Source organism: Hibiscus syriacus, unplaced genomic scaffold, assembly GCF_006381635.1.
Source record: "Hibiscus syriacus cultivar Baekdansim isolate YM2019G1 unplaced genomic scaffold, ASM638163v2 tig00110893_pilon, whole genome shotgun sequence".
Lineage (NCBI taxonomy): Eukaryota > Viridiplantae > Streptophyta > Magnoliopsida > Malvales > Malvaceae > Hibiscus > Hibiscus syriacus.
The window spans coordinates 9,339,902-9,353,458 of record NW_024062901.1 but is presented as its reverse complement, the minus strand read 5'-3'; the positions used below and the strand labels follow the sequence as shown (position 1 = coordinate 9,353,458).

Below are 13,557 nucleotides of genomic sequence, written 5' to 3'. Positions count from 1 at the left end.
AAAGTGGAAGGTATATTTTGACTTCATGCCTTATGTTTAGTATGCGTATATGTACGGAATAAAAGTATATGACAATCATAGTTGATGTGTTTATGAAATTAAAAGTATATTTGGTTAATTCGACTATATGGATATGCTTAATTTGTCTGTGTATATATGTTATATGTATATATTATGTATAATATAGGATAGATTGATAATATCATCATATAATATTTCAGCTAAATGGTGTTTGTATTATCATATGCTTAATTTGCCTTACATTGTAACACCCTAATCCGATCCGACCCAAGGTTTGGATGATTAGAATGTCACAAGGAACCACAAGTAGTTAACCATTTTTTTAAAATCGATTACCCCATACGACGTTCATGATAATATAAAAATCAAAATGTGATAAAAGTTTACAAAATATAAATGCTTAAAATACGGTGAGCTCCCAACAAAAATCTCCAAAATACATAAGTAAAAATAGAGTTACGACTCAATAAGCAATTGGGTCTATGATGGTACATGCCCTCTATAACATACGAGATGCACACTAATAAAGATCAAATCTGGAAGTCCTGAATCCGGCGACGAACTCCTCGATCTGGCACTGAAAGACCTGTGCACAGAAACACGTTCCATACGCTGAGCTTACAAGCTAGGTGTCACACAAATAAACTTACTATACTACATGCATTCAACACATGGGCATGCTACAAGTATAGTTGTGAACATTGGTATACACTAATACAACAGCAAGACTAAGCATCATAGTGTAGCTCAGGGTCACTTAGTATCACGAAACTGACACCCCTCTTTGCTTACTTAAGAACCTTAGACGGGACCCGAGTCACACAACATCGGTGTCTCCCTACCACTCAAGCTGAGTACGGGTCGCATAGCATTGGAACTCACTCGACTAATCTACTCATTTAGAGTACTTGGGATAGAACTAGGTCACTTAGCATCGACACCTCATCCGACTAGCATTTTAAGGTGCCAAGCACTGGGCTGGATATATCCAGATAATCCTTAATCTACCACACAAACGTCATTCAAGTGGCTCTGGTGTCCTTGTCGTTTCCCGAGCATCAAACAAGACATAAGTCTTATGGAATCTTACCTCATTAAGATCTAATGTTCTTATACGATTTGTTAGGGTGTTCCACTTGTAGGCTTATTAGGAGGTTTCACCCATCGAACCCCTTGGGTTTCCCTTATAATTCCAAAATAGAGTTATAGCACAACATTCACAAGTGTATTGATAATCCTATTTATGTATCGATACTACTCCGAGTATCGGTAGTAAATTTACGTTCAATGTTTTGAAAAATCCCCCGATTATCGATACTAGGCCCTGAGTATCGATACCATTCGAGCAGTATTTATACTCCTAGATAGTGTATCGATACTCTCTTCACAAACTCTTTGAGTTTTGTTCCTTCATCATGGGCAGCATGGTACTATTCTTACAATACTGATACCCTCGACCCATAATGCTTTGTTTCACTCAACTAAGACCCTCCCAAATTCATCCTAAAGCATTCCTAAGGTCCCTATTCGATGTTTAAAGCTTGTTTGGCATACAAGGACCATAAAAGGTCTTTAATTTATACAAGAATAACATTTAATCCCGTTTTCATGCTTTAGAACCTCCAAATACACACAAATAGTTTCATGGACTCACACAAGCATCATAACTCTATATGGTGATCTACAAGTAGTAAAGGAATGTTAGAAGTAGGTTACCTTGTGCCTAGGGACTGAAGAACAACTCAAAGTTCCCAAGGACCTTTTTCTCCTTGCCCTTCACTTTTGAGTTTTCTCCCACTTCTCTCAATATAATAATCAATGAAAATGAGTTACCAACCAGTTTAAAGGTTTAGGAAAGTTATAAACATGTTTCCTAATTTCTAAAAGCGGATTAGAACACCAAGGAATCCCAAAATCTCAAAACTCATCTTAAACCCCCACTTAGTTTTCCCATGGCCAAAGTTTACAAAAGAACACTTGTATGAATGATTGAGGGATGAGGGTTCCATTTCTTACCTTAGATTTTCGTATTGGAGAGGAAAGATTTACAAAGTTATCGCCTTTTCTAAATCCACCAAAAGAGGAAAAGAATAATGAATTTGAATGGAGAAGAGAATGAGAGAAGGTTGGATGAAAAAGAGGAATAAAGCTTCTGCCCATTGACATCATCTCCCTTAATGGTTTTCAGCCTTTAGGTAACTTTAGGGGCAATTTACAACTTTAGTCATTCTCCTAATAAACCCAATTCAAATATATCATTTTCAACCGGACGGAAACCATGTCACTTTCACGGGTTGGAGTCCTCCCAAGATAAGAGAAAAGATAAAATCTACCTTTCTCAAAAAGGAGGGTTACATCACCTTAATACGCATACTAAGACTTTCTCAAAAAGGAAAAATGGGAAAGAGCTACACAAGGAAAGAAAATAAGAGGCATCACCAACTTTGACTAAAATGAAAGTCTTGATGTGTTCTTCTAGAAGTCAATTAAGGATTACGAGGAAGAAACCAATTATATTTGACCATAATATACATTAGGTGGCCTTCCCAAGGAGTTTTGATAAGATTAGATATTGGGTTGAAATGGACTCTTATTTTTATTATGGGAGTTACATACATAACTTTATTTATGTATTTATATGATACGATTGAAAATGAATTATATACTAAAGTCACTATATATTTATATTCGACATGTTTATATGTTTAAATAAATGAGATATGATCAAATCATCACAAGAACGATTGAATATTTTTATCTTATGATATGAGTGTATATATAAAGTTATAAAAGAAAATATTAATCTCTCTAAAAGACTTAAATTCAAATAGTCATGTTAAAGTATATGTCTGTTATTAATAGAGTAAAAAATATTATAATATACTATCATATAAAACAAATCATTTCTCACATAGCCCGGTTAATTTCCTAAAATGGGGCATATGCCGATTCATATAATATTTAAAAAATTAATGAATAAAAAGAGTAAATTACATATTTAGTATCTAAATATCATTTTTGTTCCGTTTTGGTACTCAAGTTTTATTTTGTTTCAAAATTATACCTAATGTTTAATTTAGGTTTCATTTGGGTATCCTTCCATTAAAAATTAATAGAACTATTGACATGGCATGTTATATTTTTCAATAATAACATGACAACACCTTATAATGAAATTTCAGCATCACCGTTAAGTTTTTAACGATAAGGTACTAATGAAACATAAATTAAACGTTAAGTATGATTCTAAAACAACATAAAGTTTAGGTACCAAAATAAAACTAAAGTAATAGTTTAGGTACTAAACATATAGTTTACCCTAAAAAAGAAGGCCCAAATGCCGTGGCTTTGTTTGTTTGCTCTACTTTCTTCCGACCATTATTAAGTACAAAACATTACTGATAGGTCTCTGAATCTTTAAATGTACCAAACTAACATTGGAGATTGTATATCATATCAAAAGGAGATTTAGATTCAGACAAAACTCAAGGACTTCTCTGAATCTGCTAAAAAAAGGTTAAATTACATGTTTAGTACCCAAATTATCAGTTGAGATCCGTTTTTGTACCTAAACTTTTAATCTTTTTTAAATCATACATAAAGTTTAGTTTTTGTTTCAAAATTTAACGTTAAATTTTGAAAAAGTTTAACGTTTAGGTACTAAAAAAAACCGAAATTGATAGTTTAGGTACTAAATGCATTATTTTTTTAATGGTGGGTACTAAAATGAAACAAAAACTAGACATTACGTATGATTTTGAAAATAATTAAAAGCTTAGGTATTAAAACGATCTAAATTGATAGTTTAGGTATTAAATGCATAGTTTACCCAAAAAAATAAATCTTTTCCTGTGTATACAACATTTGAGAAATCAAGTTTTGGGGGACTTTATCTAGAAGCAGTCAAAGGACTATTAAAGACTCCATCATCTTCTAAACCATGCAATTTGGCCAAAACCCCAACAAGGCTTGCTGTATTATAAGTGTAAGCCTCGGTTTGCATGAAATTCTTCCTATCATCACTGAATTCATCTTTCTCGTTAGGCCCTCCGATAAGTGCCCCGACAATAACATTGGGGTTTGGTCCTTTTCTATGAAACCAATTATCATACCCTTGAGTGCACCTTATGAATCCCTTGTTCTCGCCATAGGATTCAATTGATCCTCCTCTATGGTGCATCCTTTGAGGGTACCTTGAACCGTATCCGACCAAGTAACTCGTGGCCTTCGGATTCTCTCCCAAGATGTAATCAACTTGGGATTTCGCAAACACGCGGACTTCTTCCGATCCTAACTCACCGCGGTCGCATATCAACCTTCGATTCAATGTTTGGAGATGATCGGAGTATATGGTTAGAAGAAATGCTGCGTTCGATACGTATTGCATGTTGTTCCATTGTCGGACGTACAATAGACCTCCCGGGGTGCGTTTCACATTACTCTCGTTGCTCTTGTTAAGGCAAGCACACAAATAGTACTCGGCCTTTGAACGATATTGTTTCAATACAAGCTCGAATGCCAGTTTCCTATGCTTTTCTTCCACCAACAACTGCATACACATAATGAAATGTTACCGAAATCGACCGGAAATGAAACTTTCGTATAATCAATACAACAGAACTTAAAAAGTGTGAAATTTTATGTTACCATTGAAGCAATGATCTGAAGACCAGCAAACTTGACATCCCAACTGAACTCGTTCATGGACCAAGTGATCCCACCAAATTCATTTGCCTTGTCTAAAGCATAACTCAAATAAGCCTCATTGTCGGTGGCTTTGTATAGCCACAAAGCTGCCCACAACAGCTCATCTTTGAACCCACTCACCGACGGATAGTACCCTTTCACCACCCTTACACTTTCATCATACTTCCCTCTATACTTGTCCCCTAACTCAAACAACTGCCCATAAAATTTAATTCCAAAAAATAGTTAATTTACTTGTGTTTTTTAACCAAAACCAAACGAAACAAAAACGTAACATTATGTATTACTTTTTTTAAAATAATTAAGTGACCAAAACAGAATTGGTGGGATGACCAAATATGTAATTTACTCAAAAAAAATAAAATATTAATTATAAGCATAAAATTAGTTAATTACTTGAGTTTTTGGTTACCAATAGCACATACTAAATGCAATATGTAAAGAAAGATGGCAAGGTTTACCTGTTGTGCATGATGGAGTAGTAGGTGAGAGTAATGTGGGTTTGTTTTCCTAAACACAATGGAGGCGGATGCCATTACTGCAGCCGTCTCGCCTGCAACATCCGATCCTGGGTTCTTCTCATCCACCTTGTAGGCTTGCCAGGATGTGGTCATGTCCTCGGGCCGCTGCCAACAGTAATGATCGGTGTCGCCATCACCCACCTGACCTAGTCAAAAACTCATTGTCATTGAATATACCAAAAACAAAGGTGGTTTAATTTATTCATTGCTCTTACCTCGGCCCATAAGACGTTTGGATGAGTATGTGTTGAAGAATCGGGAAAAGTAAATGAAAGAACACAAGAATTTTAACGAGGTTCGGCAATGTGCTTACGTCCTCGGTGCCTAGGCGGCGCTAGAAATTTTATTCAATGTCTCATAGGTTTAGGTTATATCTCTATTTATAATAGAAAATCCTGGTACATAATTACAAAATTAACCATGTACCATACCGCGGGGGCTGTGCCCCAGCACCCCCAACCCACATAATCGTAACCCCCACTACGAGACTTTATTTGTAAGGATAGTTGATGTTCGCTGCATTCGCTTCGCTCACTCCACTCCATCCCCTGTCCTCTTTACCGGTATATTTATGAGTCATACCTTACAAATCTCCACCTTGGCGAATATCCTACCCTTTAGGAAACATTCAATGTGGTTGGGTTACCTTACTTCTTTAACAACTCGAAACATTCAACAAGTCCAAGCAATGCTTGAACTTGTCTGTCGTAACTGGCTTGGTGAACATATCAGCAGCATTCTTATCAGTATGTACCTTCTGAAACAAAACCTCTCCAGATGCAACCAACTCTCTGATCATGTGAAAACGTACATCAATGTACTTAGTTCTAGCACGATATACCTGATTCTTAGCCAAGTGAATAACACTTTGATTGTCGCAAAGCAACTGAACTCCACCTTGCTGAACACCCAACTCCCTCACTAAACCAGTGAGTCATAAAGCTTCTTTTGCAGCTTCAGCCGCTGCCATGTATTCAGCTTCAGTTGTAGATAGTGCCACAACAGATTGAACAGTAGACTTCCAATAAATAGGTCCTCCACCAAGAGTAAAAACATACCCTGTCATAGATCTTCTATTATCCAAGTCACCTGCATAGTCTGAATCCACATATCCTACAACCAAAGGATTACCCCTTGACTACCAAAAACAATACCATGTCCTATAGTACCCTTTAAGTATCGAAATATCCACTTGACTGCTTCCCAATGTTGCTTACCAGGTTTAGACATATACTTACAAACTTGACTAACAACATGAGCTAAATCGGTACGAGTACATACCATAGCATACATCAAGCAGCCAACAACATTAAAATATGGAACCTTTTCCATATCTTCAGTTTCTTATCTGTCTTCGGGCACTGTTCTGATGAGAGCTTAAAGTGATCCGCTAATGGAGTGCTAACTGGTTTTGCGCTGCTCATCGCAAACCTTTCTAGCATTTTCTCAACATAACCCCGTTGAGATAGCCACAGTTTCCTTGAGTCTCTTTCCCTGTAAATTTCCATTCCAAGAATTTTCTTTGCAGCACCTAAATCTTTCATATCAAATTCCTGACTCAATAAGGTTTTCAAACCGATAACATCATCCATGTTCTTCGCAGTAATCGACATATCATCAACATACAGTAACAGAAAAATAAAAGAACCATCATCAAGGCTCTTAACATAGACACAACAATCATACTCACATCGGTTTTAGCCAATCGTGATCATATAGGAGTCAAATCGTTTATACCACTGTCTTGGAGACTGTTTCAACCCGTACAAAGATTTCTTCAATCTGTAAACTAAATGCTCGTTTCCAGGTTGAGTGCAACCTTCAGGCTGTCGCATGTAGATCTGTTCCTCTAAATCACCATGGGAAAAAGCAGTTTTAACATCCATCTACTCTAAATACAAATCCCAACTAGCCACCAATGAAAGTTCTGCTCGGATTGAAGTGTGCCTGACCACAGGAGAAAAAAATTTCATATCAAATTCCTGACTCAATAAGGTTTTCAAACCGATAACATCATCCATGTTATTCGTAGTAATCAACATATCATCAACATATAGTAACAGAAAAATAAAAGAACCATCATCAAGACTCTTAACATAGACACAACAATCATACTCACATCGGTTGTAGCCAATTGTGATCATATAGGAGTCAAATCGTTTATACCACTGTCTAGGAGACTGTTTCAACCCGTACAAAGATTTCTTCAATCTGCAAACTAAATGCTCATTTCCAGGTTGAGTGAAACCTTCAGGCTGCCGCATGTAGATCTGATCCTCTAAATCACCATGCAAAAAAGCAGTTTTAACATCCATCTTCTCTAAATGCAAATCTCAACTAGCCACCAATACAAGTACTGCTCAGATTGAAGTGTGCTTGACCACAAGAGAAAAAAAATTCATATCAAATTCCTGACTCAATAAGGTTTTCAAATCGATAACATCATCCATGTTCTTCACAGTAATCAACATATCATTAACATACAGTAACAGGAAAATAAAAGAACCATCATCAAGGCTCTTAACATAGACACAACAATCAATCTCACATCGATTGTAGCCAATCGCGATCATATAGGAGTCAAATCGTTTATACCACTGTCTCGGAGACTGTTTCAACCCGTACAAAGATTTCTTCAATCTGCAAACTAAATGCTCGTTTTCAGGTTGAGTGAAACCTTCAGACTGCTGCATGTAGATATGCTCCTCTAAATCACCATGCAAAAAAGCAGTTTTAACATCTATCTGCTCTAAATGCAAATCCCAACTAGCCACCAATGCAAGTACTGCTCGGATTGAAGTGTACCTGACCACAGAAGAAAAAATTTCATCATAATCAACTCATTTCTGCTATGAAAAACCCTTTGCTACCAAGCGAGCCTTGAACTTCTCTCTTTTTTTTCTGTTACTACTGGTTTCTTCTTATACACCCATTTGCAACCAATCGACTTCTTACCCTCAGGAAGGGGAACTAACTCCCATGTACGATTGTGATTCAAAGACTCCATCTCCTCAACCATGGCAGCCATCCACTTGTCGTTTTCCTGACTAGTAACTGCATCATGAAAAGTAATCGGATCGTCATTGCTAATAGTAAGTGCAAAATAGACCAAGTCTTCAAAACCCAATCTGTTCGGAGGCTTTATATTCGTCCGTCTCACCCTGTCTCTGGTGAGACTATAATCCTGCAAATCATCCGTAGCGGAACCACCAGAAGTCGGTTGAGAAGTTTTTATTTTCTCAACTGGAAACTGCTCGAAATTCACCACTGTTGTGCCTGTCTTCTACTACAACATGGACTGTTCACCAAAAACAACATCTCTACTGATCACAATTTTCTTCGCAAATAGATCCCAGAACTTGAATCCTTTGACACCTTTGTTCGCGTGTTGTGAGTACTATAAATTATACGCAAATAATGTGAAAGTATACATAATCGCTCAAGTAATATAATGATGAGTGAGTATCGTCTCCACAGGGATTGGGTGAAATTACTAAAGTCTAACCAAAGCAATGCACTAAATTATCAAAGTATAGTTAGTCTTGATATATACAAATGTCACGGTAATGTAAATATGTATGCTGATGGATATGTAGTGATGGTCTGATGGTGTAGCAAATGGAAATGCAATGGCAATGATGGTTATTTAATGTTGAGTATGGTGAAATGTCAATGCAATGAAAAATGGTAAAAACAGTAAATAAAGATAAAATGAAAAGAAAATAATCCTCACGTGACAAGCTTCCAAGAGAATGAATGGTAGGGATTGATCTAAGGATGCTAAACTTATTTCTCAAGTATATTTAAGCTAACTGGTCTTTACTTACTAGACAGGGCTTTCCTAAAGTGTTCTAAAGAACCTAACAGAATAGGATGCCAAGGCATCTACTCTCACTCAACGATGTTGGCCAGCCTACCCTATTGATAAAGACACATTTTTTAGTCGTTGAAATCCTAGCCTAGCTTCTTCCGAGATCTAAGGGATTAAGTTATAATATTCCTAGGCCGGTTCAAAGCCCCTTGAAAATACTATAACCCATTGCTTATGAGGATCTTATCTTGCGTTTCTTCCGAATACCTAACCTTCATCTAAGAAATGGACATTTCCATGCCTCTTACAAGCCTAGATGGTGAAGCATTCATAAGCAAAGCAAATAAAGAACCAAAATAAACTTAAATATACTATTAAAAATAAAGTTCAAACAACCATTAAATCAACCACCACCAAATAAGTTAGTTCATGGTGGGGTTCAAAATATCCAAACACAAAGTCATGAAAATATTTGTTCCAACAACCCATAAATAAATATAAAATAGCAGCAAAAAGGGAAGTTGAGAAGAAGCCTTCGACGAGCCACCGGAGGTCTCCTCTCGGCCACCGTGAACCACCTAGCTCGCTAGCTCCTTTCGGCTCCTAGCTCGCCACTCCTTGGAGCTTTATCAATGGAATATCCAATGAAGAAGAAGGGAAAAGGAAAAATAAAAATCTAATTTTTGCTACCGTATGTGTCCTCTCCTTTTTTTCCACTTTTTTTCTTCCCCATGAGGTGTCATATATAATAAAAAATATCTAGGGGTAATGATGAGGTTGTTGGGTGCAAAATACCCCTCATACCCCTAGAATCACATGTTGGGTGTGAACCTTATCCTCCAAGTGGTAGTGGTCATTTGGCAGCTTTGGCAGGTGGTTACAGCAGTCCTTCACGTGCAGAGACAGTTGTCCAGTGCCAGCTGTCCTTATGCAGAGATATATTTTTTTGTCTTTTTCTGTGCCAGAAATGCCAAGGCATTTCAATCTGCTTTAGCAACGTGTGATGCCGTGACATTGCTTCCCAAAGAATCCTTTTGCTTGCTATTCCCTGCACACCACAAACAAACTGCACCATTAAGAAATAAAATAGCACAACCACCACAAATGCACTATATGCAACTACATGATCCTAAAATGCCTAAAATGAGCTTTTAAACAAACAATAACTTAAGTGAAAAAGGCCTTAAAAGTAGCCTTTTTAGGAAGTTAACAACCTTCCTTGTAACCCAGAAAAATGCACTCCTTCAATTTTGCATCAAGTTTGGATCTCTCATCAGCAGGTACATGCACATAAGCAGGACAACCAAAAATTTGTAAGTGATCAAAACTAACTTCATGACCAGTCCATACCTCTTCTGCAACTTTCCCAGCCAATGATGCCCTTGGCGATCTATTGATAAGATAACACGCCATGTTAATAGCCTCAGCCAGAAGTGTTTGGGAAGCTCCGCATTCAACCGCAAACATCTGGCTCTTTCATTCAACGACCTGTTCATCCATAGCAATCTGACCAACTTGACCTTCCAAAGCTCTCAGAGACGAGCTATGGCTTTGAAGTAAGGCGCCTTGACTATGAAGTAAAGCTCCTTGATTCTTAATTAAAGTAGAATGGTCTTGCAACATTGTCTTCGTAGTGGATATGAACTCTTGAATTGTAGCTTCCAATGAACTCATGCTTGCTGAAGATGAAGCTCCTTTATTGGAATTATGCCATGGCATAGTATTTTGGTAACCTTGAGGCTCATTTTGATTCTGTTGTCGAGTAGGTTGATTAACATTGTGGGCTCCTTGATTTCCCCATGAAAAATTGGGATACTGAAGCCATCCAGCATTATAAGTGTTAGAATAAGGATTGTTGTTGCCTCGATTATAATTACCTACAAAGTTGATGGACTCATGGTTGGTTGGGCATTCGCTCTCGTGATGATTGCCTTGGCATAACAGACATGCCAGGCTAGTTGATTTCACTTCCTTCACATCAGTGGAACGTTATAAGGTCTTCAACATATTAGTGATGGCTGAGAGTTGAGCGGACACCGAATCCTTGGTATCTAACTCAAATGCTCCAGGTGTTCTCATTCCACTCCCAAGCCTTGAGGAAGAAAACTGATAATCATTATTAGCAATTCTGTCCAATATAGCAAACGCCTCAGTAGGTGATTTATCCAGCAATGTCCCATTTACCGAGGCATCCAGTAACATCCTCGTGGGTGCATTGACTCCATTATAGAACATGACTACTTGAGTCCAATCATGAAAACCATGATTTGCACACTTTCGAAGCAAACTCTTGTAACGATCCCAACACTCATACATGGATTTGTCGTCGCCCTGGCAAAAAGAAGATATTTCATTCTTTAGCTACGTATTCATGTTTGGTGGATTGTACCTCAATAAGAAACTCTTGCAAAGATCGGCCCATGATTCCATAGAACCGGCTGGTACACCACTCAACCAAGCCCTTGCTCGGTCATGTAACGAATACGGAAAAAACTTTAATTTCAGAAAATCCTCATGCACTCCTTCTTGGCGAAAAAAATCACAAACTTCCAGAAAATTGCGAATATGTTTCCTGGCATCTTCAGTTGGCATACCCCCAAACTGACCAATAGAATTCAACATGTTGAACATGACTGGTTTCAGCTCGAAATGTACAGCTTGAATTTCAGGTGCCACAATCCCAAGATTCAGATCATCCAGTATCGGATTTAAGTGATCACAAATAACGCGCGGCCTAACAGCAGGATCAGCATTGTCTAATGCCGCGGCATTATGATTTCCATCATCCTGACCAATGCCTTGGTTTCCAATTTGATACACATTTCTTTGAGCACGTCTTCTTCTTCTAAAGAGTCTTTCAATCTCAAGTTCTATTGGTTCCAAAGGCTCTTCAGAATTTCTTCTAGGCATACACTAATTAAACCTGAAAATAAAACAAAAGTATCAAGTAAACTATACACAAATAAAAATACAAAACAAAATAAAATGCTCTGGCAAAACTAAATAACTTCAGGCTGCCAATGCCCGGAAACGGCGCCAAAAACTTGTTCGCGTGTTGTGAGTACTATAAATTATACGCAAATAATGTGCAAGTATACACAATCGCTCAAGTAATATAATGATGAGTGAGTATCGTCTCCACAGGGATTGGGTGAAATTTCTAAAGTCTAACCAAAGTAATGCACTAAATTATCTAAGTATAGTTAGTCTTGATATATACAAATGTCACGGTAATGTAAATATATATACTGGTGGATATGTAGTGATGGTCTGATGGTGTAGCAAATGGAAATGTAATGGCAATGATGGTTGTTTAATGTTGAGTATGGTGAAATGTCAATGCAATGAAAAATGGTAAAAACAGTAAATAAAGATAAACTGAAAAGAAAATAATCCTCACGTGACAAGCTTCCAAGAGAATGAATGGTAGGGATTGATCTAAGGATGCTAAACTTATTTCTCAAGTATATTTAAGCTAACTGGTCTTTACTTACTCGACAGGGCTTTCCTAAAGTGTTCTAAAGAACCTAACAGAATAGGATGCCACGGCATCTGCTCTCACTCAACGATGTTGGTCAGCCTACCCCATTGATAAATACACCCTTTTTAGTTGTTGAAATCCTAGCCTAGCCTCTTCCGAGATCTAAGGGATTAAGTTATAATATTCCTAGGCCGGTTCAAAGCCCCTTGAAAATACTATAACCCATTGCTTATGAGGATCTTATCTTGCGTTTCTTCCGAATACTTACAAGTATTTTTAGCTTAGGATTCTTCCGAATACCTAACCTTCATCTAAGAAATGGACATTTCCATGCCTCTTACAAGCCTAGATGGTGAAGCATTCATAAGCAAAGAAAATAAAGAACCAAAATAAACTTAAATATACCATTAAAAATAAAGTTCAAACAACCATTAAATCAACCACCACCAAATAAGTTAGTTCATGGTGGGGTTCAAAATATCCAAACACAAAGTCATGAAAATATTTGTTCCAACAACCCACAAATAAATATAAAATAGCAGCAAAAAGGGAAGTTGAGAAGAAGCCTTCGACGCGCCACCAGAGGTCTCATCTCGGCCACCGTGAACCACCTAGCTCGCTAGCTCCTTTCGGCTCCTAGCTCGCCACTCCTTGGAGCTTTATCAATGGAGGAATATCCCAAGGAAGAATTTGGGAAAAGGAAAAATAAAAATCTGATTTTTGCTACCGTATGTGTCCTCTCCTTTTTTTCCACTTTTTTTCTCCCCATGATGTGTCATATATAATAAAAAATATCTAGGGGTAATGATGAGGTTGTTGGGTGCAAAATACCCCTCATACCCCTAGAATCACATATTAGGTGTGAACCTTATCCTCCAAGTGGCAGTGGTCCTTTGGCAGCTCTGGCAGGCGGTTACAGCAATCCTTCACGTGCAGAGACAGCTGTCCAGTGCCAGCTGTCCTTATACAGAGATATTTTTTTTTGTCTTTTTCTGCGCCGGAAATGCCAAGGCATT

General features: G+C 37.5%; 1 protein-coding gene and 1 long non-coding RNA gene across 2 annotated transcripts in view; one reads left to right on the top strand and one right to left on the bottom strand.

Moving 5' to 3' along the window:
• Positions 1–6,255, top strand: part of LOC120145356 — a 30,447-nt gene extending 24,192 nt beyond the window's left edge. The window contains exon 3 of the long non-coding RNA XR_005518126.1: positions 6,244–6,255. This is a non-coding gene — a long non-coding RNA (uncharacterized LOC120145356). The remainder of the gene's footprint in view (positions 1–6,243) is intronic.
• On the bottom strand, positions 3,904–5,521 carry LOC120145354 (endoglucanase 11-like). Its single transcript, XM_039159213.1, has 3 exons — positions 5,190–5,521; positions 4,669–4,923; positions 3,904–4,570 (listed from the first exon to the last, which is right to left on the bottom strand). Exons 1-3 carry the CDS (start codon positions 5,340–5,342, stop codon positions 3,911–3,913), a joined length of 1,068 nt encoding a protein of 355 aa, XP_039015144.1. The 5' UTR covers positions 5,343–5,521; the 3' UTR covers positions 3,904–3,910.
• Positions 6,256–13,557: the final 7,302 nt, after the last annotated feature.